This window comes from Gigantopelta aegis, chromosome 10 (genome assembly GCF_016097555.1).
Source record: "Gigantopelta aegis isolate Gae_Host chromosome 10, Gae_host_genome, whole genome shotgun sequence".
NCBI classification, from domain to species: Eukaryota; Metazoa; Mollusca; class Gastropoda; order Neomphalida; family Peltospiridae; genus Gigantopelta; species Gigantopelta aegis.
Genome location: NC_054708.1, coordinates 65,582,422 through 65,609,739, shown reverse-complemented (window position 1 = coordinate 65,609,739; position 27,318 = coordinate 65,582,422). Strand labels below are relative to the sequence as shown.

At 32.8% G+C, this 27,318-nt stretch overlaps 1 protein-coding gene across 1 annotated transcript; it reads right to left on the bottom strand.

Moving 5' to 3' along the window:
- Positions 1-200: 200 nt before the first annotated feature.
- LOC121384149 (60S ribosomal protein L26-like) lies at positions 201-27,318 on the bottom strand. The gene is made up of 4 exons (XM_041514401.1): positions 27,247-27,318; positions 26,291-26,475; positions 25,440-25,580; positions 201-363 (listed from the first exon to the last, which is right to left on the bottom strand). Exons 2-4 carry the CDS (start codon positions 26,456-26,458, stop codon positions 235-237), a joined length of 438 nt encoding a protein of 145 aa, XP_041370335.1. The 5' UTR covers positions 26,459-26,475; positions 27,247-27,318; the 3' UTR covers positions 201-234.

Here is a 27,318-nt window from a genome sequence, read left to right as displayed (position 1 = left end):
AGAAAATAAGATTCTTTGAAACAAAAATCTCCAGCAAGCTTTCTACCGACTGAGCTAGATCGCACCTATGAAGCAAGACTTGATATTCAAGAAAAAAACGTAAAAAACAAGGGGCTTTACTAGCTGGAAGGTGTTGCTCCACTGGTTCAGCACAACAGAGTTCCCATCAACAAAGACCAAAAAACAAGCAGACACTAAAATAATTTAAGAAGTCTTTTATGGCTTTGTAAATATCTAAGATGTTTCCATGATTGATTCTTCTGTGTGTTTTCCTTTGTCGGCCATCGACTTCTGCCTGGAGCGAGCTTTCCTCTCGAGAATCCTCTTCCGGTCCTTGTCCATCTTCAGCTTCACAAGAACCACCTGAAATAAACAAAGTTTGTATTGTTAGACGACACCACTACAGCACAGCCATCGATCCATCGGCTACTGAATGGCAAACATTTGATTATTCTGACATTCTTCGGTAAAAACCTGCTCCCTGATTAAAAAAAAAAAAAAAAAAATCAACAAACGATCATTTACATGTACTTTATCAAGCCGATTTAAAGTACCATATTTTCCCCATGTATTATGCACACTTTTTTTCAAATGGGGGTGCGCACTATACATAACAATAGAAAAAACTATCTTTTAGAAATGTCCAGTGATCACCCATAAAAAAAAATGTTGATTGATAGATTAAGGTACTTTACAGGTTATTGACAGTGTTCATTACAATGAAATGCCAAAACCATCTTAAAAATCGCTTTTCACTTGTAATGGTTGTAATAAATGTAAAATAAATGTACAAAAGCATCCATACCTCGCCAAAAAGTGCACAAAAAAGACTAAACTGAACCATAAATATTTTTAATTTCCATGAAATTTAATTTGGCCATTTCGTCAAATCGGAAATATGCAACACTATTATAAATTTAGAAATCTCGCACATTCATGGTAGGCACGAGAACCAAATGTAATATGCTATATTTTTGTGTTCATTTATTTATTAGTATACAGTGCATAGGTATATATTTTGTTTTGATTTATGCATGTGTGAGTCTGTGACATGTAAGTACGCAAGTACTAGGCTATGTTTAATGTGACATGTAGGTCTATGTAAGCAAGTACCTAACTTAAGTTTTGTTTCATGAATATACCGCTGCTTTCGCTTTTTGTTAATGTTGGTGACAGGGGAAAATGATACATCTTGCATTCACCGTCGATTTTGTGGAAACATTCAAATTGGGGGGTGTGCATAATACATGGGAAAATACGGTACTATATACTTTTATATGCACCATCCCACAGACAGGATAGTACATACCACTATAGTTGTAGTGCACTGGCTGGAATGAGAAGTAGCCCAATGGGGCTACCGACTGATCGATCCTAAACCGACCGCTCTACCACTGGGCTACATCCCGCCCCCGGAAGCTTCAATGATGCAACACCATTATACCTCACGGACATCCTTTGGGTTCTAACTTGAGCTTGGATAGATCAAATAAACACAACCGGTAGGAAATTAAAAACAGATGTTTCCAGCACCAAACAGTTATCTTCAGCTTAATTGCACGGTCTAGAACTAACAATTATTAATAAATTACCCCAAACACTAGCAATGCATGCAAGTCACTTTTATAAACATCCATTGTTCAACCAAAGAAATATGTCTGACGTACAATTTTAATTGGCCAAAACCTTTCTAAAAATACCAGCGACACTAATGAAAATAATTTATATGCTTGTCTGTACTGTGAAACGTTTCCTAGCCCCCCCCCCCAACCAATACCACAATTTGCTTCGAATCTCAAAATAATGCTATGTAATTATTTAAAGTAAATAATTGGAGAACAAGAATTCTAGTACTGCTAAAGCAATACATGCAATTTTATTTTTTACTCATTGGCTGGAGTGTTACGTACATGTGTGTGTGTGTGTGTGTGTGTGTGGGTGTGTGCCCCCCCCCAAAGTAAAGTATAGTTTGTTTTATTTAACGATGCCCCAGATATTGAGACGGGAAACTCGCTGTCGCACCTTCTTGGGCCACTCTTTTAGATTAGCAGCAAGGGATATTTTATATGCACCATCCCATAGACAGGATAGCACATACCACAGCCTTTGATGTACCAGTTGTGGTGCACTGGCTGGAGCGAGAAATAGCCCAATGGGCCCATTGAAGAGGATCGATCCCAAACTGACTGCGCATCAAGCGAACCTTTCACCACTGGGCTACCACCCCATAAAACATTAAAAGTAAATAATTGTAGAAGCATCTGAGAATACTGCTAAAGGAAATACATGCGTTTTTATTTTTACTCATTGTGGTTGGTGTGTGTATTCATGTACAATTGTGTGTCTCTTATTTACGAACAATGGCCTAATTTCTTAAAACACTGAAAAGAAAGGAGTTTATTCAAGGATATGAGCCTATGTTCAATTAAATGTTACTAAAAAATGACGACATAACTAAATTAAAAAAAAAAACAGAAAGGAAAACAATAAAAATAAATATTTTTGTGTGTGTAGTTTGGTCGGTAAGAAATTTCAATCTATATTCAGAAGGTTTTCCAGCACCAAACAGTTATCTTCCCTTAATAAAGCTGACAGAATATAAATTAATATTCTACAGCTTAATTACTTACTTAATTAATTACCCCAAATACTAGCAATGAATGTGGGTTATTTTAAAAATCATCTATTGTTCAACCCCAAAAATAATCTCACATACCATTTTAATTGGCAAAAACCTTTTAAAAAGATAGGTGAACTACTCAAAGGAAAAAATAAAATACTAGCGACACTAAGGAAAAGCTTGTCTGCACTGTTAAGTTTTCATTAAAAATCCCCACCAATAGCACAACTTCCTTGGAATCTCAAAATAATGCTATAAAACATTTAAGGAGGAGGAAATTGTTTATTTAACTACACACTCACCACATTTTATTTACGGTTATATGGCATCTGACTATGGTTAAGGACCACACAGATATTGAGACAGGAAGCTCACTGTCGCCACTTCATGGGCCAATCTTTCAGATTAGCAGCAAGGGATATTTTATATGCACCATCCCATAGACAGGGATAGCACATACCACAGCCTTTGATGTACCAGTTGTGGTGCACTGGCTGGAGCGAGAAATAGCCCAATGGGTCCACTGACGGGGATCGATCCCAAACTGACCACGCATCAAGCGAACCGTTTACCACCCCATAAAACATTAAAAGTAAATAATTGGAAAACAAGCATCTGAGAGTACTGCTAAAGGAAATACATGCGTTTTTATTTTTACTCATTGTAGTGGGTGTGTGTATTCATGTACAACTGTGCGTCTCTTTATTTAGGAACAATGGCCTAATTTCTTAAAACCCTAAAAATAAAGAAGTTTATTCCAGGATATGAGCCTATGTTCAATTAAATGTTACTAACAAAATGATGACATAACTAAATAAAATAAAAAAACCCAGAAAGGAAAACACTAAAAATAAATATTTGTATATGTGTAGTTTGGTCGGTAAGAAATTTCAATCTATTTTCAGAAGGTTTTCCAGCACCAAACAGTTATCTTCCCTTAATAAAGCTGACAGAATATAAAATAATATTTGACCACTTAATTGCAGGGTGTATGACTAAAACAATTACTAATAAAGTACCTCAAATACTAGCAATGCATGACGGTAATTTTATTAACATACCGGTACCTTTGATAAATGTTATTCTGACATTGGTCATCGCATAATATCAACAAATCAATAAGTATATATTAATACTGAACTTGAACAAGATTTCTACAAAATGCAGTAACAAGAAGTTCCACTACCGAACACACTGAACAAAAGACCATGATGCATTATCGCAGGGATAGCTCTGCCACTTTCAGGAATAATTGGTAAATTTTATTTTGATTTGACGAAAACACTTCATGTAATAATTGGCATTTTGTTGAAAAATAACAGTGGATTTTGCATATTTAAAGATAATTTGGTGAATTATTTTGCTCACCCAGAGCTAGCCTTGTATCGTGTTACATTGTATTGTGCATTTAATTCTTTTCTTTGGGGTGGTTAGAGCGAGGAGTCTAAAACTTAAAAAAAAAAGATAGGTCAACTACTCAAAGGAAAAAATAAAATACTAGTAGGAAAGAAGGAAATGTTTTATTTAACGACGCACTCAAAACATTTTATTTACGGACATATGGTTAAGGACCACACAGATATTGAGGGAGGAAACCCGCTGTTGCCACTTCATGGGCTACTCTTTTCGATTAACAGCAAGGGATCTTTTATATGCACCATCCCATAGACAGAATAGCACATACCACGGCCTTTGATGTACCAGTCGTGGTGCACTGGCTATAAAATACTACAGACACTGTAATGAAATTAACTTGGATGCTTGTCTGCACTTAGTTTAAAAAACACAAAAAAAACCAACAGCACAATTTCCTTGGAATCTCAAAATAGTGCTATATAACTATTTAAAATAAATAATTGGAGAACAAGAATTCTTGAAGTACTGCTAAAGCAAATACATGCAATTTTATTTTTACTCATTGGCTGGAGTGTTACGTACATGTGTGTGTGTGTGTGTGTGTGTGCTTATTTATGAAGAATGGCCTATTTTCAATCAAATGTTACTAACAAAATGATGACAATTAAATTTTAAAAAAAGAAAGAGAAACACTTGCTGGTTCTAAGGAAAACACTAAAATGCTTTGTGTGCGTGTAGTTTGGTTGGTAAGAAATTTCAATCTATATTCAGAAGGTTTTCCAGCACCAAACTGTTATCTTCCCTTAATAAAGCTGACAGAATATAAATTATATTTTACAGCTTAACTGCAGGGTGTATGACTAAAACAATTACTACCCCAAATACTAGCAATTAATGTAGGTTATTTTAAGAACGATCTATTGTTCAACCTAAAAAATAGCCTCACGTACCATTTTAATTAGCAAAAACCTTTCAAAAAGATAGGTGAACTACTCAAAGAAAAAAATATAATACTAGCGAAATCCCCACCAATAGCACAACTTCCTCGGAATCTCAAAATAATGTTATAAAACATTTAAGGAGGAGGAAATTGTTTTATTTAACGATGCACTCAACACATTTTATTTATGGTTATATGGTATCTGACTATGGTTAAGGACCACACAGATATTGAGACAGGAAACTCGCTGTCACCACTTCATGGGCCACTCTTTTAGATTAGCAGCAAGGGATACTTGCTAGTTCTAAGGAGAACATTATTACTGACGAAATTACCCACACAAAAATAAATATTTTTAATTGAAAAATAAATATTTTTGTGTGTAGTTTGGTCAGTAAGAAATTTCAATCTATATTCAAAAGGCTAATAAAGTGGGGTTTATTCAAGAACGTGGGCTTATTTTTAATCAAATGTTACTAGTAAAAGAACATGATTTAAGTAAAAAAACAATTGCTATTTCTAAGGAAAACACTAAAAATAAATTTGTGTGTGTAGTTTGGTCAGTAAGAAATTTCAATCTATATTCAGACGGTTTTCCAGCACCAAACAGTTATCTTCCCTTAATAAAGCTGACAGAATATAAAATAATATTTGACCACTTAATTGCAGGGTGTATGAATAACAATTACTACCCCAAATACTAGCAATGAATGTAGGTTATTTTAAGAATGATCTATTGTTCAATCCCAAAAATAGTCTTACGTACCATTTTAATTAGCAAAAACCCTTTAAAAAGATAGGTGACTACTCAAAGGAAAAAATAAAATACTAGCGACACTAAGGTAAAAGCTTGTCTGCACTGTTAAGTTTTCATTAAAAATCTCCACCAATAGCACAACTTCCTTGGAATCTCAAAATAATGCTATAAAACATTTAAGAAGGATGACGAGGAAATTGTTTATTTAACGACGCACTCAACACATTTTATTTATGGTTATATGGCATCCGACTATGGTTAAGGACCAATGGGCCCATTGACAGGGATCGATCCCAAACTGACTGCGCATCAAGCGAACCTTTTACCACTGGGCTACCACCCCATAAAACATTAAAAGTAAATAATTGTAGAAGCATCTGAGAATACTGCTAAAGCAAATACATGCGTTTTTATTTTTACTCATTGTGGTTGGTGTGTGTATTCATGTAAAATTGTGCATCTCTTATTTACGAACAATGGAATAATTTCTTAATACACTGAAAATAAAGAGAGTTTATTCAAGGATATGAGCCTATTTTCAATTAAATGTTACTAACAAAATGATGACATAACCAAATTAAAAAAAAAACAGAAAGGAAAACACTAAAAATAAATATTTTAATGTGTGTAGTTTGGTCGGTAAGAAATTTCAATCTATTTTCAGAAGGTTTTCCAGCACCAAACAGTTATCTTCCCTTAATAAAGCTGACAGAACATAAAATAATATTTGACAACTTAATTGCAGGGTGTATGACTAAAACAATTACTAATAAAGTACCTCAAATACTAGCAATGCATGACGGTAATTTTATTAACATACCGGTACGTTTGATAAATGTTATTCTGACACTGGTCATCGCATAATATCAACAAATCAATAAGTATATATTAATACTGAACTTGAACAAGATTTCTACAAAATGCAGTAACAAGAAGTTTCACTACCGAATACACTGAACAAAAGACCATGATGCATTATCTGCCACTCGCCAATTTCAAGAACAATTGGCAAATTTTATTTTCATTTGACAAAAACACTTCATGTAATAATTGGCATTTTGTTGAAAAATAACAGTGGATTTTGCATATTTAAAGATAATTTGGTGAATTATTTTGCTCACCCAGAGCTAGCCTTGTATTGTGCATTTAATTCTTTTGTTTGGGGTGGTTAGAGCGAGGAGTCTAAAACTTAAAAAAAAAAGATAGGTCAACTACAAAGGAAAAAATAAAATACTAGTAGGAAAGAAGGAAATGTTTTATTTAACGATGCACTCAACACATTTTATTTACGGACATATGGTTAAGGACCACACAGAAAATTGAGGGAGGAAACCCGCTGTTGCCACTTCAAGGAATACTCTTTTCGATTAACAGCAAGGGATTTTTTATATGCACCATCCCATAGACAGAATAGCACATACCACGGCCTTTGCATGGACCAGTCGTGGTGCACTGGCTATAAAATACTACAGACACTGTAATGAAAGTAACTTGGATGCTTGTCTGCACTTAGTTTAAAAAACACAAAAAAAAACCAACAGCACAATTTCCTTGGAATCTCAAAATAGTGCTATATAACTATTTAAAATAAATAATTGGAGAACAAGAATTCTTAGAGTACTGCTAAAGCAAATACATGCAATTTTATTTTTACTCATTGGCTGGAGTGTTACGTACATGTGTGTGTGTGTGTGTGTGTGTGCTTATTTATGAAGAATGGCCTATTTTCAATCAAATGTTACTAACAAAATGATGACAATTAAATTTTAAAAAAAGAAAGAGAAACACTTGCTGGTTCTAAGGAAAACACTAAAATGCTTTGTGTGCGTGTAGTTTGGTTGGTAAGAAATTTCAATCTATATTCAGAAGGTTTTCCAGCACCAAACTGTTATCTTCCCTTAATAAAGCTGACAGAATATAAATTATATTTTACAGCTTAACTGCAGGGTGTATGACTAAAACAATTACTACCCCAAATACTAGCAATTAATGTAGGTTATTTTAAGAACGATCTATTGTTCAACCTAAAAAATAGCCTCACGTACCATTTTAATTAGCAAAAACCTTTCAAAAAGATTGGTGAACTACTCAAAGAAAAAAATATAATACTAGCAAAATCCCCACCAATAGCACAACTTCCTCGAAATCTCAAAATAATGTTATAAAACATTCAAGGAGGAGGAAATTGTTTTATTTAACGATGCACTCAACACATTTTATTTATGGTTATATGGCATCTGACTATGGTTAAGGACCACACAGATATTGAGACAGGAAACTCGCTGTCACCACTTCATGGGCCACTCTTTTAGATTAGCAGCAAGGGATACTTGCTAGTTCTAAGGAGAACATTATTACTGACGAAATTACACACACAAAAATAAATATTTTTAATTTAAAAATAAATATTTTTGTGTGTAGTTTGGTCAGTAAGAAATTTCAATCTATATTCAAAAGGCTAATAAAGAGGGGTTTATTCAAGAACGTGGGCTTATTTTTAATCAAATGTTACTAGTAAAAGAGCATGATTTAAGTAAAAAAACAATTGCTATTTCTAAGGAAAACACTAAAAATAAATTTGTGTGTGTAGTTTGGTCGGTAAGAAATTTCAATCTATATTCAGACGGTTTTCCAGCACCAAACAGTTATCTTCCCTTAATAAAGCTGACAGAATATAAAATAATATTTGACCACTTAATTGCAGGGTGTATGACTAACAATTACTACCCCAAATACTAGCAATGAATGTAGGTTATTTTAAGAATGATCTATTGTTCAACCCCAAAAATAGTCTTACGTACCACTTTATTTAGCAAAAACCTTTTAAAAAGATAGGTGAACTACTCAAAGGAAAAAATAAAATACTAGCGACACTAAGGTAAAAGCTTGTCTGCACTGTTAAGTGTTCATTAAAAATCTCCACCAATAGCACAACTTCCTTGGAATCTCAAAATAATGCTATAAAACATTTAAGAAGGACGACGAGGAAATTGTTTATTTAACGACGCACTCAACACATTTTATTTATGGTTATATGGCATCCGACTATGGTCAAGGACCAATGGGCCCATTGACAGGGATCGATCCCAAACTGACTGCGCATCAAGCGAACCTTTTACCACTGGGCTACCACCCCATAAAACATTAAAAGTAAATAATTGTAGAAGCATCTGAGAATACTGCTAAAGCAAATACATGCATTTTTATTTTTACTCATTGTGGTTGGTGTGTGTATTCATGTAAAATTGTGTATCTCTTATTTACAAACAATGGCCTAATTTCTTAAAACACTGAAAATAAAGAGGAGTTTATTCAAGGATATGAGCCTATTTTCAATTAAATGTTACTAACAAAATGATGACATAACCAAATTAAAAAAAAAACAGAAAGGAAAACACTAAAAATAAATATTTTAATGTGTGTAGTTTGGTCGGTAAGAAATTTCAATCTATTTTCAGAAGGTTTTCCAGCACCAAACAGTTATCTTCCCTTAATAAAGCTGATAGAACATAAAATAATATTTGACAACTTAATTGCAGGGTGTATGACTAAAACAATTACTAATAAAGTACCTCAAATACTAGCAATGCATGACGGTAATTTTATTAACATACCGGTACATTTGATAAATGTTATTCTGACATCGGTCATCGCATAATATCAACAAATCAATAAGTATATATTAATACTGAACTTGAACAAGATTTCTACAAAATGCAGTAACAAGAAGTTTCACTACCGAATACACTGAACAAAAGACCATGATGCATTATCTGCCACTCGCCAATTTCAAGAACAATTGGCAAATTTTATTTTCATTTGACGAAAACACTTCATGTAATAATTGGCATTTTGTTGAAAAGTAACAGTGGATTTTGCATATTTAAAGATAATTTGGTGAATTATTTTGCTCACCCAGAGCTAGCCTTGTATTGTGTTACATTGTATTGTGCATTTAATTCTTTTGTTTGGGGTGGTTAGAGCGAGGAGTCTAAAACTTAAAAAAAAAAGATAGGTCAACTACTCAAAGGAAAAAATAAAATACTAGTAGGAAAGAAGGAAATGTTTTATTTAAGGACGCACTCAAAACATTTTATTTACGGACATATGGTTAAGGACCACACAGATATTGAGGGAGGAAACCCGCTGTTGCCACTTCATGGGCTACTCTTTTCGATTAACAGCAAGGGATCTTTTATATGCACCATCCCATAGACAGAATAGCACATACCACGGCCTTTGATGTACCAGTCGTGGTGCACTGGCTATAAAATACTACAGACACTGTAATGAAATTAACTTGGATGCTTGTCTGCACTTAGTTTAAAAAACACAAAAAAAACCAACAGCACAATTTCCTTGGAATCTTAAAATAGTGCTATATAACTATTTAAAATAAATAATTGGAGAACAAGAATTCTTAGAGTACTGCTAAAGCAAATACATGCAATTTTATTTTTACTCATTGGCTGGAGTGTTACGTACATGTGTGTGTGTGTGTGTGTGCTTATTTATGAAGAATGGCCTATTTTCAATCAAATGTTACTAACAAAATGATGACAATTAAATTTTAAAAAAAGAAAGAGAAACACTTGCTGGTTCTAAGGAAAACACTAAAATGCTTTGTGTGCGTGTAGTTTGGTTGGTAAGAAATTTCAATCTATATTCAGAAGGTTTTCCAGCACCAAACTGTTATCTTCCCTTAATAAAGCTGACAGAATATAAATTATATTTTACAGCTTAACTGCAGGGTGTATGACTAAAACAATTACTACCCCAAATACTAGCAATTAATGTAGGTTATTTTAAGAACGATCTATTGTTCAACCTAAAAAATAGCCTCACGTACCATTTTAATTAGCAAAAACCTTTCAAAAAGATTGGTGAACTACTCAAAGAAAAAAATATAATACTAGCAAAATCCCCACCAATAGCACAACTTCCTCGAAATCTCAAAATAATGTTATAAAACATTCAAGGAGGAGGAAATTGTTTATTTAACGATGCACTCAACACATTTTATTTATGGTTATATGGCATCTGACTATGGTTAAGGACCACACAGATATTGAGACAGGAAACTCGCTGTCACCACTTCATGGGCCACTCTTTTAGATTAGCAGCAAGGGATACTTGCTAGTTCTAAGGAGAACATTATTACTGACGAAATTACACACACAAAAATAAATATTTTTAATTTAAAAATAAATATTTTTGTGTGTAGTTTGGTCAGTAAGAAATTTCAATCTATATTCAAAAGGCTAATAAAGAGGGGTTTATTCAAGAACGTGGGCTTATTTTTAATCAAATGTTACTAGTAAAAGAGCATGATTTAAGTAAAAAAACAATTGCTATTTCTAAGGAAAACACTAAAAATAAATTTGTGTGTGTAGTTTGGTCGGTAAGAAATTTCAATCTATATTCAGACGGTTTTCCAGCACCAAACAGTTATCTTCCCTTAATAAAGCTGACAGAATATAAAATAATATTTGACCACTTAATTGCAGGGTGTATGACTAACAATTACTACCCCAAATACTAGCAATGAATGTAGGTTATTTTAAGAATGATCTATTGTTCAACCCCAAAAATAGTCTTACGTACCACTTTATTTAGCAAAAACCTTTTAAAAAGATAGGTGAACTACTCAAAGGAAAAAATAAAATACTAGCGACACTAAGGTAAAAGCTTGTCTGCACTGTTAAGTGTTCATTAAAAATCTCCACCAATAGCACAACTTCCTTGGAATCTCAAAATAATGCTATAAAACATTTAAGAAGGACGACGAGGAAATTGTTTATTTAACGACGCACTCAACACATTTTATTTATGGTTATATGGCATCCGACTATGGTCAAGGACCAATGGGCCCATTGACAGGGATCGATCCCAAACTGACTGCGCATCAAGCGAACCTTTTACCACTGGGCTACCACCCCATAAAACATTAAAAGTAAATAATTGTAGAAGCATCTGAGAATACTGCTAAAGCAAATACATGCATTTTTATTTTTACTCATTGTGGTTGGTGTGTGTATTCATGTAAAATTGTGTACAATTATTTACAAACAATGGCCTAATTTCTTAAAACACTGAAAATAAAGAGGAGTTTATTCAAGGATATGAGCCTATTTTCAATTAAATGTTACTAACAAAATGATGACATAACCAAATTAAAAAAAAAACAGAAAGGAAAACACTAAAAATAAATATTTTAATGTGTGTAGTTTGGTCGGTAAGAAATTTCAATCTATTTTCAGAAGGTTTTCCAGCACCAAACAGTTATCTTCCCTTAATAAAGCTGATAGAACATAAAATAATATTTGACAACTTAATTGCAGGGTGTATGACTAAAACAATTACTAATAAAGTACCTCAAATACTAGCAATGCATGACGGTAATTTTATTAACATACCGGTACATTTGATAAATGTTATTCTGACATCGGTCATCGCATAATATCAACAAATCAATAAGTATATATTAATACTGAACTTGAACAAGATTTCTACAAAATGCAGTAACAAGAAGTTTCACTACCGAATACACTGAACAAAAGACCATGATGCATTATCTGCCACTCGCCAATTTCAAGAACAATTGGCAAATTTTATTTTCATTTGACGAAAACACTTCATGTAATAATTGGCATTTTGTTGAAAAATAACAGTGGATTTTGCATATTTAAAGATAATTTGGTGAATTATTTTGCTCACCCAGAGCTAGCCTTGTATTGTGTTACATTGTTGTGCATTTAATTCTTTTGTTTGGGGTGGTTAGAGCGAGGAGTCTAAAACTTTTTAAAAAAAGATAGGTCAACTACTCAAAGGAAAAAATAAAATACTAGTAGGAAAGAAGGAAATGTTTTATTTAAGCGCACTCAAAGATTTTATTTACGGACATATGGTTAAGGACCACACAAAACTTGAGGGAGGAAACCCGCTGTTGCCACTTATGGAATACTCTTTTCGATTAACAGCAAGGGATCTTTTATATGCACCATCCCATAGACAGAATAGCACATACCACGGCCTTTGATGTACCAATCGTGGTGCACTGGCTATAAAATACTACAGACACACTGTAATGAAAGTAACTTGGATGCTTGTCGGCACTTAGTTTAAAAAACACAAAAAAAACCAATAGCACAATTTCCTTGCAATCTCAAAATAGTGCTATATAACTATTTAAAGTAAATAATTGGAGAACAAGAATTCTTAGAGTACTGCTAAAGCAAATACATGCAATTTTATTTTTACTCATTGGCTGGAGTGTTACGTACATGTGTGTGTGTGTGTGTGTGTGTGCTTATTTATGAAGAATGGCCTATTTTCAATCAAATGTTACTAACAAAATGATGACAATTAAATTTTAAAAAAAGAAAGAGAAACACTTGCTGGTTCTAAGGAAAACACTAAAATGCTTTGTGTGCGTGTAGTTTGGTTGGTAAGAAATTTCAATCTATATTCAGAAGGTTTTCCAGCACCAAACTGTTATCTTCCCTTAATAAAGCTGACAGAATATAAATTATATTTTACAGCTTAACTGCAGGGTGTATGACTAAAACAATTACTACCCCAAATACTAGCAATTAATGTAGGTTATTTTAAGAACGATCTATTGTTCAACCTAAAAAATAGCCTCACGTACCATTTTAATTAGCAAAAACCTTTCAAAAAGATTGGTGAACTACTCAAAGAAAAAAATATAATACTAGCAAAATCCCCACCAATAGCACAACTTCCTCGAAATCTCAAAATAATGTTATAAAACATTCAAGGAGGAGGAAATTGTTTATTTAACGATGCACTCAACACATTTTATTTATGGTTATATGGCATCTGACTATGGTTAAGGACCACACAGATATTGAGACAGGAAACTCGCTGTCACCACTTCATGGGCCACTCTTTTAGATTAGCAGCAAGGGATACTTGCTAGTTCTAAGGAGAACATTATTACTGACGAAATTACACACACAAAAATAAATATTTTTAATTTAAAAATAAATATTTTTGTGTGTAGTTTGGTCAGTAAGAAATTTCAATCTATATTCAAAAGGCTAATAAAGAGGGGTTTATTCAAGAACGTGGGCTTATTTTTAATCAAATGTTACTAGTAAAAGAGCATGATTTAAGTAAAAAAACAATTGCTATTTCTAAGGAAAACACTAAAAATAAATTTGTGTGTGTAGTTTGGTCGGTAAGAAATTTCAATCTATATTCAGACGGTTTTCCAGCACCAAACAGTTATCTTCCCTTAATAAAGCTGACAGAATATAAAATAATATTTGACCACTTAATTGCAGGGTGTATGACTAACAATTACTACCCCAAATACTAGCAATGAATGTAGGTTATTTTAAGAATGATCTATTGTTCAACCCCAAAAATAGTCTTACGTACCACTTTATTTAGCAAAAACCTTTTAAAAAGATAGGTGAACTACTCAAAGGAAAAAATAAAATACTAGCGACACTAAGGTAAAAGCTTGTCTGCACTGTTAAGTGTTCATTAAAAATCTCCACCAATAGCACAACTTCCTTGGAATCTCAAAATAATGCTATAAAACATTTAAGAAGGACGACGAGGAAATTGTTTATTTAACGACGCACTCAACACATTTTATTTATGGTTATATGGCATCCGACTATGGTCAAGGACCAATGGGCCCATTGACAGGGATCGATCCCAAACTGACTGCGCATCAAGCGAACCTTTTACCACTGGGCTACCACCCCATAAAACATTAAAAGTAAATAATTGTAGAAGCATCTGAGAATACTGCTAAAGCAAATACATGCATTTTTATTTTTACTCATTGTGGTTGGTGTGTGTATTCATGTAAAATTGTGTACTCTTATTTACAAACAATGGCCTAATTTCTTAAAACACTGAAAATAAAGAGGAGTTTATTCAAGGATATGAGCCTATTTTCAATTAAATGTTACTAACAAAATGATGACATAACCAAATTAAAAAAAAAACAGAAAGGAAAACACTAAAAATAAATATTTTAATGTGTGTAGTTTGGTCGGTAAGAAATTTCAATCTATTTTCAGAAGGTTTTCCAGCACCAAACAGTTATCTTCCTTTAATAAAGCTGACAGAACATAAAATAATATTTGACAACTTAATTGCAGGGTGTATGACTAAAACAATTACTAATAAAGTACCTCAAATACTAACAATGCATGACGGTAATTTTATTAACATACCGGTACGTTTGATAAATGTTATTCTGACATTGGTCATCGCATAATATCAACAAATCAATAAGTATATATTAATACTGAACTTGAACAAGATTTCTACAAAATGCAGTAACAAGAAGTTTCACTACCGAATACACTGAACAAAAGACCATGATGCATTATCTGCCACTCGCCAATTTCAAGAACAATTGGCAAATTTTATTTTCATTTGACGAAAACACTTCATGTAATAATTGGCATTTTGTTGAAAAATAACAGTGGATTTTGCATATTTAAAGATAATTTGGTGAATTATTTTGCTCACCCAGAGCTAGCCTTGTATTGTGCATTTAATTCTTTTGTTTGGGGTGGTTAGAGCGAGGAGTCTAAAACCTTTTAAAAAAGATAGTCAACTACTCAAATGAAAAAATAAAATACTAGACCAGGGCTGACACTGGAAATTTTTTATTTAAGCCAATTTTCAGATTATGTACACATCTATATAAAGTATTGAGGGAAAACCCGCTGTTGTTACTTAAGGAATACTCTATTAGATTAAAGCCTAAATGTTGTAGCCACTTTGAATAAAAATTAGCAATTGGCTAATTTGGCAATGGACAGGGTGAGCCCTGAGACACTGTAATGAAAGTAACTTGGATGCTTGTCGGTACCGAGTTTAAAAAACATAAAAAAAACCCCACCAATAGCACAATTTCCTTGGAATCTCAAAATAGTGCTATATAACTATTTAAAGTAAATAATTGGAGAACAAGAATTCTTAGAGTACTGCTAAAGCAAATACATGCAATTTTATTTTTACTCATTGGCTGGAGTGTTACGTACATGTGTGTGTGTGTGTGTGTGTGCTTATTTATGAAGAATGGCCTATTTTCAATCAAATGTTACTAACAAAATGATGACAATTAAATTTTAAAAAAAGAAAGAGAAACACTTGCTGGTTCTAAGGAAAACACTAAAATGCTTTGTGTGCGTGTAGTTTGGTTGGTAAGAAATTTCAATCTATATTCAGAAGGTTTTCCAGCACCAAACTGTTATCTTCCCTTAATAAAGCTGACAGAATATAAATTATATTTTACAGCTTAACTGCAGGGTGTATGACTAAAACAATTACTACCCCAAATACTAGCAATTAATGTAGGTTATTTTAAGAACGATCTATTGTTCAACCTAAAAAATAGCCTCACGTACCATTTTAATTAGCAAAAACCTTTCAAAAAGATTGGTGAACTACTCAAAGAAAAAAATATAATACTAGCGAAATCCCCACCAATAGCACAACTTCCTCGAAATCTCAAAATAATGTTATAAAACATTCAAGGAGGAGGAAATTGTTTATTTAACGATGCACTCAACACATTTTATTTATGGTTATATGGCATCTGACTATGGTTAAGGACCACACAGATATTGAGACAGGAAACTCGCTGTCACCACTTCATGGGCCACTCTTTTAGATTAGCAGCAAGGGATACTTGCTAGTTCTAAGGAGAACATTATTACTGACGAAATTACACACACAAAAATAAATATTTTTAATTTAAAAATAAATATTTTTGTGTGTAGTTTGGTCAGTAAGAAATTTCAATCTATATTCAAAAGGCTAATAAAGAGGGGTTTATTCAAGAACGTGGGCTTATTTTTAATCAAATGTTACTAGTAAAAGAACATGATTTAAGTAAAAAAACAATTGCTATTTCTAAGGAAAACACTAAAAATAAATTTGTGTGTGTAGTTTGGTCGGTAAGAAATTTCAATCTATATTCAGACGGTTTTCCAGCACCAAACAGTTATCTTCCCTTAATAAAGCTGACAGAATATAAAATAATATTTGACCACTTAATTGCAGGGTGTATGACTAACAATTACTACCCCAAATACTAGCAATGAATGTAGGTTATTTTAAGAATGATCTATTGTTCAACCCCAAAAATAGTCTTACGTACCATTTTAATTAGCAAAAACCTTTTAAAAAGATAGGTGAACTACTCAAAGGAAAAAATAAAATACTAGCGACACTAAGGTAAAAGCTTGTCTGCACTGTTAAGTGTTCATTAAAAATCTCCACCAATAGCACAACTTCCTTGGAATCTCAAAATAATGCTATAAAACATTTAAGAAGGACGACGAGGAAATTGTTTATTTAACGACGCACTCAACACATTTTATTTATGGTTATATGGCATCCGACTATGGTCAAGGACCAATGGGCCCATTGACAGGGATCGATCCCAAACTGACTGCGCATCAAGCGAACCTTTTACCACTGGGCTACCACCCCATAAAACATTAAAAGTAAATAATTGTAGAAGCATCTGAGAATACTGCTAAAGCAAATACATGCATTTTTATTTTTACTCATTGTGGTTGGTGTGTGTATTCATGTAAAATTGTGTACAATTATTTACAAACAATGGCCTAATTTCTTAAAACACTGAAAATAAAGAGGAGTTTATTCAAGGATATGAGCCTATTTTCAATTAAATGTTACTAACAAAATGATGACATAACCAAATTAAAAAAAAAACAGAAAGGAAAACACTAAAAATAAATATTTTAATGTGTGTAGTTTGGTCGGTAAGAAATTTCAATCTATTTTCAGAAGGTTTTCCAGCACCAAACAGTTATCTTCCTTTAATAAAGCTGACAGAACATAAAATAATATTTGACAACTTAATTGCAGGGTGTATGACTAAAACAATTACTAATAAAGTACCTCAAATACTAGCAATGCATGACGGTAATTTTATTAACATACCGGTACATTTGATAAATGTTATTCTGACATCGGTCATCGCATAATATCAACAAATCAATAAGTATATATTAATACTGAACTTGAACAAGATTTCTACAAAATGCAGTAACAAGAAGTTTCACTACCGAATACACTGAACAAAAGACCATGATGCATTATCTGCCACTCGCCAATTTCAAGAACAATTGGCAAATTTTATTTTCATTTGACGAAAACACTTCATGTAATAATTGGCATTTTGTTGAAAAGTAACAGTGGATTTTGCATATTTAAAGATAATTTGGTGAATTATTTTGCTCACCCAGAGCTAGCCTTGTATTGTGTTACATTGTATTGTGCATTTAATTCTTTTGTTTGGGGTGGTTAGAGCGAGGAGTCTAAAACTTTTTAAAAAAGAGGTCAACTACTCAAATGACAAAAATAAAATACTAGACCAGGGCTGACACTGGAAAATTTTTTGGTTTAGCCAATTTTCAGATTATGTACACATCTATATTAAGGATTTCCTTAAAACTTGTTCAAATGTGTTAATTTAAGGAATACTTTTTCGATTAGCAGCAAGCCTAAATGTTGTAGCCACTTTCCCATAACAAATAGCACATACCACGGCTAATTTGGCAATGGACGTGGTGAGCCCTAAAATGACAGACACTGTAATGAAAGTAACTTGGATGCTTGTCGGTACCGAGTTTAAAAAACATAAAAAAAACCAATAGCACAATTTCCTTGCAATCTCAAAATAGTGCTATATAACTATTTAAAGTAAATAATTGGAGAACAAGAATTCTAGTACTGCTAAAGCAAATACATGCAATTTTATTTTTACTCATTGGCTGGAGTGTTACGTACATGTGTGTGTGTGTGTGTGTGTGTGTGTGTGTGTGCTTATTATGAAGAAATGGCCTATTTTCAATCAAATGTTACTAACAAAATAATGACAATTAAATTTTAAAAAAAAGAAAGAGAAACACTTGCTGGTTCTAAGGAAAACACTAAAATGCTTTGTGTGCGTGTAGTTTGGTTGGTAAGAAATTTCAATCTATATTCAGAAGGTTTTCCAGCACCAAACTGTTATCTTCCCTTAATAAAGCTGACAGAATATAAATTATATTTTACAGCTTAACTGCAGGGTGTATGACTAAAACAATTACTACCCCAAATACTAGCAATTAATGTAGGTTATTTTAAGAACGATCTATTGTTCAACCTAAAAAATAGCCTCACGTACCATTTCAATTAGCAAAAACCTTTCAAAAAGACAGTTGAACTACTCAAAGAAAAAAATATAATACTAGCGAAATCCCCACCAATAGCACAACTTCCTCGGAATCTCAAAATAATGTTATAAAACATTCAAGGAGGAGGAAATTGTTTTATTTAACGATGCACTCAACACATTTTATTTATGGTTATATGGTATCTGACTATGGTTAAGGATCACACAGATATTGAGACAGGAAACTCGCTGTCACCACTTCATGGGCCACTCTTTTAGATTAGCAGCAAGGGATACTTGCTAGTTCTAAGGAGAACATTATTACTGACGAAATTACACACACAAAAATAAATATTTTTAATTTAAAAATAAATATTTTTGTGTGTAGTTTGGTCAGTAAGAAATTTCAATTTATATTCAAAAGGCTAATAAAGAGGGGTTTATTCAAGAACGTGGGCTTATTTTTAATCAAATGTTACTAGTAAAAGAACAACATGATTTAAGTAAAAAAACAATTGCTATTTCTAAGGAAAACACTAAAAATATTTTTGTGTGTAGTTTGGTCGGTAAGAAATTTCAATCTATATTCAGACGGTTTTCCAGCACCAAACAGTTATCTTCCCTTAATAAAGCTGACAGAATATAAAATAATATTTGACCACTTAATTGCAGGTGTGTATGACTAACAATTACTACCCCAAATACTAGCAATGAATGTAGGTTATTTTAAGAATGATCTATTGTTCAATCCCAAAAATAGTCTTACGTACCATTTTAATTAGCAAAAACCCTTTAAAAAGACTACTCAAAGGAAAAAATAAAATACTAGCGACACTAAGGTAAAAGCTTGTCTGCACTGTTAAGTTTTCATTAAAAATCTCCACCAATAGCACAACTTCCTTGGAATCTCAAAATAATGCTATAAAACATTTAAGAAGGATGACGAGGAAATTGTTTATTTAACGACGCACTCAACACATTTTATTTATGGTTATATGGCATCCGACTATGGTTAAGGACCAATGGGCCCATTGACAGGGATCGATCCCAAACTGACCGCGCATCAAGCGAACCTTTTACCACCCCATAAAACATTAAAAGTAAATAATTGTAGAAGCATCTGAGAATACTGCTAAAGCAAATACATGCGTTTTTATTTTTACTCATTGTGGTTGGTGTGTGTATTCATGTAAAATTGTGCATCTCTTATTTACGAACAATGGAATAATTTCTTAATACACTGAAAATAAAGGAGTTTATTCAAGGATATGAGCCTATTTTCAATTAAATGTTACTAACAAAATGACGACATAACCAAATTAAAAAAAAAACAGAAAGGAAAACACTAAAAATAAATATTTTAATGTGTGTAGTTTGGTCGGTAAGAAATTTCAATCTATTTTCAGAAGGTTTTCCAGCACCAAACAGTTATCTTCCTTTAATAAAGCTGACAGAACATAAAATAATATTTGACAACTTAATTGCAGGGTGTATGACTAAAACAATTACTAATAAAGTACCTCAAATACTAACAATGCATGACGGTAATTTTATTAACATACCGGTACGTTTGATAAATGTTATTCTGACATTGGTCATCGCATAATATCAACAAGTATATATTAATACTGAACTTGAACAAGATTTCTACAAAATGCAGTAACAAGAAGTTTCACTACCGAATACACTGAACAAAAGACCATGATGCATTATCTGCCACTCGCCAATTTCAAGAACAATTGGCAAATTTTATTTTCATTTGACGAAAACACTTCATGTAATAATTGGCATTTTGTTGAAAAATAACAGTGGATTTTGCATATTTAAAGATAATTTGGTGAATTATTTTGCTCACCCAGAGCTAGCCTTGTATTGTGCATTTAATTCTTTTGTTTGGGGTGGTTAGAGCGAGGAGTCTAAAACCTTTTAAAAAAGATGTCAACTACTCAAATGACAAAAATAAAATACTAGACCAGGGCTGACACTGGACATTTTTTTGGTTTAGCCAATTTTCAGATTATGTACACATCTATATAAAGTATTTCCTTAAAACTTGTTCAAATGTGGTTAATTTAAGGAATACTTTATTAGCCAAAGCCTAAATGTTGTAGCCACTTTGAATAAAAATTAGCAATTGGCTAATTTGGCAATGGACAGGGTGAGCCCTGAGACACACTGTAATGAAAGTAACTTGGATGCTTGTCGGTACCGAGTTTAAAAAACATAAAAAATCCCACCAATAGCACAATTTCCTTGCAATCTCAAAATAGTGCTATATAACTATTTAAAGTAAATAATTGGAGAACAAGAATTCTTAGAGTACTGCTAAAGCAAATACATGCAATTTTATTTTTACTCATTGGCTGGAGTGTTACGTACATGTGTGTGTGTGTGTGTGTGTGTGTGCTTATTTATGAAGAATGGCCTATTTTCAATCAAATGTTACTAACAAAATGATGACAATTAAATTTAAAAAAAAAGAAAGAGAAACACTTGCTGGTTCTAAGGAAAACACTAAAATGCTTTGTGTGCGTGTAGTTTGGTTGGTAAGAAATTTCAATCTATATTCAGAAGGTTTTCCAGCACCAAACTGTTATCTTCCCTTAATAAAGCTGACAGAATATAAATTATATTTTACAGCTTAACTGCAGGGTGTATGACTAAAACAATTACTACCCCAAATACTAGCAATTAATGTAGGTTATTTTAAGAACGATCTATTGTTCAACCTAAAAAATAGCCTCACGTACCATTTCAATTAGCAAAAACCTTTCAAAAAGATAGTTGAACTACTCAAAGAAAAAAATATAATACTAGCGAAATCCCCACCAATAGCACAACTTCCTCGGAATCTCAAAATAATGTTATAAAACATTCAAGGAGGAGGAAATTGTTTTATTTAACGATGCACTCAACACATTTTATTTATGGTTATATGATATCTGACTATGGTTAAGGATCACACAGATATTGAGACAGGAAACTCGCTGTCACCACTTCATGGGCCACTCTTTTAGATTAGCAGCAAGGGATACTTGCTAGTTCTAAGGAGAACATTATTACTGACGAAATTACACACACAAAAATAAATATTTTTAATTGAAAAATAAATATTTTTGTGTGTAGTTTGGTCAGTAAGAAATTTCTATTTATATTCAAAAGGCTAATAAAGAGGGGTTTATTCAAGAACGTGGGCTTATTTTTAATCAAATGTTACTAGTAAAAGAACAACATGATTTAAGTAAAAAAACAATTGCTATTTCTAAGGAAAACACTAAAAATAAATTTGTGTGTGTAGTTTGGTCGGTAAGAAATTTCAATCTATATTCAGACGGTTTTCCAGCACCAAACAGTTATCTTCCCTTAATAAAGCTGACAGAATATAAAATAATATTTGACCACTTAATTGCAGGTGTGTATGACTAACAATTACTACCCCAAATACTAGCAATGAATGTAGGTTATTTTAAGAATGATCTATTGTTCAATCCCAAAAATAGTCTTACGTACCATTTTAATTAGCAAAAACCCTTTAAAAAGACTACTCAAAGGAAAAAATAAAATACTAGCGACACTAAGGTAAAAGCTTGTCTGCACTGTTAAGTTTTCATTAAAAATCTCCACCAATAGCACAACTTCCTTGGAATCTCAAAATAATGCTATAAAACATTTAAGAAGGATGACAAGGAAATTGTTTATTTAACGATGCACTCAACACATTTTATTTATGGTTATATGGCATCCGACTATGGTTAAGGACCAATGGGCCCATTGACAGGGATCGATCCCAAACTGACTGCGCATCAAGCGAACCTTTTACCACTGGGCTACCACCCCATAAAACATTAAAAGTAAATAATTGTAGAAGCATCTGAGAATACTGCTAAAGCAAATACATGCGTTTTTATTTTTACTCATTGTGGTTGGTGTGTGTATTCATGTAAAATTGTGCATCTCTTATTTACGAACAATGGAATAATTTCTTAATACACTGAAAATAAAGGAGTTTATTCAAGGATATGAGCCTATTTTCAATTAAATGTTACGAACAAAATGACGACATAACCAAATTAAAAAAAAAACAGAAAGGAAAACACTAAAAATAAATATTTTAATGTGTGTAGTTTGGTCGGTAAGAAATTTCAATCTATTTTCAGAAGGTTTTCCAGCACCAAACAGTTATCTTCCTTTAATAAAGCTGACAGAACATAAAATAATATTTGACAACTTAATTGCAGGGTGTATGACTAAAACAATTACTAATAAAGTACCTCAAATACTAACAATGCATGACGGTAATTTTATTAACATACCGGTACGTTTGATAAATGTTATTCTGACATTGGTCATCGCATAATATCAACAAATCAATAAGTATATATTAATACTGAACTTGAACAAGATTTCTACAAAATGCAGTAACAAGAAGTTTCACTACCGAATACACTGAACAAAAGACCATGATGCATTATCTGCCACTCGCCAATTTCAAGAACAATTGGCAAATTTTATTTTCATTTGACGAAAACACTTCATGTAATAATTGGCATTTTGTTGAAAAATAACAGTGGATTTTGCATATTTAAAGATAATTTGGTGAATTATTTTGCTCACCCAGAGCTAGCCTTGTATTGTGCATTTAATTCTTTTGTTTGGGGTGGTTAGAGCGAGGAGTCTAAAACCTTTTAAAAAAGATGTCAACTACTCAAATGACAAAAATAAAATACTAGACCAGGGCTGACACTGGACATTTTTTTGGTTTAGCCAATTTTCAGATTATGTACACATCTATATAAAGTATTTCCTTAAAACTTGTTCAAATGTGGTTAATTTAAGGAATACTTTATTAGCCAAAGCCTAAATGTTGTAGCCACTTTGAATAAAAATTAGCAATTGGCTAATTTGGCAATGGACAGGGTGAGCCCTGTGACACACTGTAATGAAAGTAACTTGGATGCTTGTCGGTACCGAGTTTAAAAAACATAAAAAATCCCCACCAATAGCACAATTTCCTTGCAATCTCAAAATAGTGCTATATAACTATTTAAAGTAAATAATTGGAGAACAAGAATTCTTAGAGTACTGCTAAAGCAAATACATGCAATTTTATTTTTACTCATTGGCTGGAGTGTTACGTACATGTGTGTGTGTGTGTGTGTGTGTGTGCTTATTTATGAAGAATGGCCTATTTTCAATCAAATGTTACTAACAAAATGATGACAATTAAATTTAAAAAAAAAGAAAGAGAAACACTTGCTGGTTCTAAGGAAAACACTAAAATGCTTTGTGTGCGTGTAGTTTGGTTGGTAAGAAATTTCAATCTATATTCAGAAGGTTTTCCAGCACCAAACTGTTATCTTCCCTTGATAAAGCTGACAGAATATAAATTATATTTTACAGCTTAACTGCAGGGTGTATGACTAAAACAATTACTACCCCAAATACTAGCAATTAATGTAGGTTATTTTAAGAATGATCTATTGTTCAACCTAAAAAATAGCCTCACGTACCATTTTAATTAGCAAAAACCTTTCAAAAAGATTGGTGAACTACTCAAAGAAAAAATATAATACTAGCGAAATCCCCACCAATAGCACAACTTCCTCGGAATCTCAAAATAATGTTATAAAACATTTGAGGAGGAGGAGGAAATAGTTTATTTAACGATGCACTCAACACATTTTATTTATGGTTATATGGCATCTGACTATGGTTAAGGACCACACAGATATTGAGACAGGAAACTCGCTGTCACCACTTCATGGGCCACTCTTTTAGATTAGCAGCAAGGGATACTTGCTAGTTCTAAGGAGAACATTATTACTGACGAAATTACACACACAAAAATAAATATTTTTAATTTAAAAATAAATATTTTTGTGTGTAGTTTGGTCAGTAAGAAATATCAATCTATATTCAGAAAGGCTAATAAAGAGGGGTTTATTCAAGAACGTGGGCTTATTTTTAATCAAATGTTACTAGTAAAAGAACATGATTTAAGTAAAAAAAACAATTGCTATTTCTAAGGAAAACACTAAAAATAAATTTGTGTGTGTAGTTTGGTTGGTAAGAAATTTCAATCTATATTCAGAAGGTTTTCCAGCACCAAACAGTTATCTTCCCTTAATAAAGCTGACAGAATATAAAATAATATTTGACCACTTAATTGCAGGGTGTATGAATAACAATTACTAATAAAGTACCCCAAAGACTCACAAATGAAAGTAATTTTTACAATGTTTACCAGATGAAAAAAAAGTGTGAAAATACAGATAGCTGGACAGATTAAAAAAACCAAGACTTTCAACACATTTTCATCAGTTATTTGGTGTCAGACATTGGAAACCTGCTTTCACTATATGCTACTCTTTTCGATGAGCAGCAAGGGATATTTATATGCACCATTCCCAAAACAAGACAGTACATACCACAACCTTTGTTACACCAGTTATGGAGCACTGGCTTGATGAAAAACAAGACTGGCTGGATTGATAAAGTAATAAAATTAGCACAATGCTTGGTCACTAAAAACATACAAGAGTAACCACATCAGTAATAGTCACAGGATTGGTCTTTTTACCTTTGATGGGTGAATGCCAACATGAACTGTGGCACCATTTGCCTTCTCTCTCTGGATACGCTCAATATAGATCACGTATTTTTTTCTGTACACTTGGACAACTTTTCCAACCTGCTGACCTTTGTAATGACCACGCACGACCTGAAAATAAGTAAATCATGATATAAAGGAGTAAATACACACATTAAGCAGATCAATTTAACATTGTGCCGGATGAACACTATATCAAAAGCTAATAAACCATGATCTGGACTCACTGTGAAAAAATTTGAGGTGAGTGAACAACAGCTTCCCTACTTATAAATAAAAAGCCATTTAAGATATTACTGTATTGAGAATTCATATTTAATCCTTTTGTAACACTTTTATTTTTTTAATTTACAAGCTAAAGGTAATTAATAACTAGTTTCAGGGGTTGATGGGTAGCCAGAGTGATAGCTCCCCTTAAACAGTCCTCAAAATTGATCTGCAATGGCATTTTTATCATTATCAGATATTTTTATTTTATTTTTAACCGACACTATAAGATCTAAAATTCAAACGCTGGCTGAACATCAATGTCCATTGGCCCAAAATATTTTGATCACTTACTGTAAGACTGATACATCTTACAACAGGGTCCTAATTCATTCCCAAAATATTTAAAGTCAAATTACAAGTTTGGGACCATGAAACATTAATTTTCAGCAAACCAAGAAATTCTACCACATCAATGTTGAACTGTTTGAAGACTTATTAAACAATATGACAAAAAATATCCCCATTTTCTTCATTCCAATTCAACTGAGCATTCTGATATTTATCTTGAAAGATCAAAACAGTATAAAAAAATATTCAGAAAATAGTTAAACCTGAACTTCATCGTCTTTTCTAATGGGCATACTGCGAACATTGTATTTCTGTCGTAATTCTTTGGACAGAGGGGTGCCCATAATCTTCCGGCGAATGTGTGAAGGTGCATTGAAATGTCTTTTCCTGTTCTTCCTCCGAGAACCAGACACTAACTTGTTGAACTTCATCTTAAGTAATGAGATCCCTGTAAACAAATTAGTAAGCATTTGCTAATGTGGTTGTTAATAAATTATCAAGTGTTGTAAAATGTGTATGACATCAGGTGTGAGAAAAAAACAATCAGCTGAATGAATCCAGAGGTGGTTTGATCCTGCGATGCAAGCACCTCAAGCGAGCACTCAACCGACTGAGCCAAATCATGCCCCCCCATTTGGTAAAGTAACCCGCAATTTGTCTCAATCTTTACAACGGGTGAAAAAAATGGCGGTACACAAATAATTCGGCATTCAGCCGCATTGGAGTGAACAGTGTATCTTGTCGGTAGATCGCCTGAAGGGGCTCCACTTGATTAAGACCTGTTCACTGTTTAGAATTCACGATATTTACGATCACCAAATCATAATGTTGAAATGAACGCAGCATTGATCTTAGCAGATTCGGAGTTTGTGGACATTTTTTGTTGGGTGGTGTTTATACCACGATGAACGTAAAGGAAATAACAGACAGTCTTTAAATGAATTCTACTATTCTAGTAAACATACGGATTAGTTACGGACAGTTATGGAACAACCACAACGTAACAGGAATTACGCCGACGGTTTATGGAAGAATCAACACCACACTGCTATAATTTTCGTAGGGAAAATTGTCACGGTTGGCGTTATATAAACAAAAATCTTTATTGATAACTGTACTAGAGTCATCTATCTCTATATAGCTGACATATAAAGGGAAAATATAGTCTAGAAGCACTCGGATGTCATACGATTTATCATAAATACATTTTAAAACGAACCTCACTATGGGCGAAGAAGCCCTGAAAAGAAAACTCAAGAGTTCTATACAGGGGGAGGTAACTCATGTCTGC

Coding starts and splice junctions, on each gene's coding strand:
- LOC121384149 (XM_041514401.1), bottom strand. CDS start 26,458: ATGAAGTTCAACAAGTTAGTGTCTGGTTCTCGGAGGAAGAACAGGAAA. Junction 25,581..26,290: donor GAAAAGACGATGAAGTTCAG/GTTTAACTATTT, acceptor ACTTATTTTCAG/GTCGTGCGTGGTCATTACAA. Junction 364..25,439: donor TTGGCATTCACCCATCAAAG/GTAAAAAGACCA, acceptor TGTTTATTTCAG/GTGGTTCTTGTGAAGCTGAA.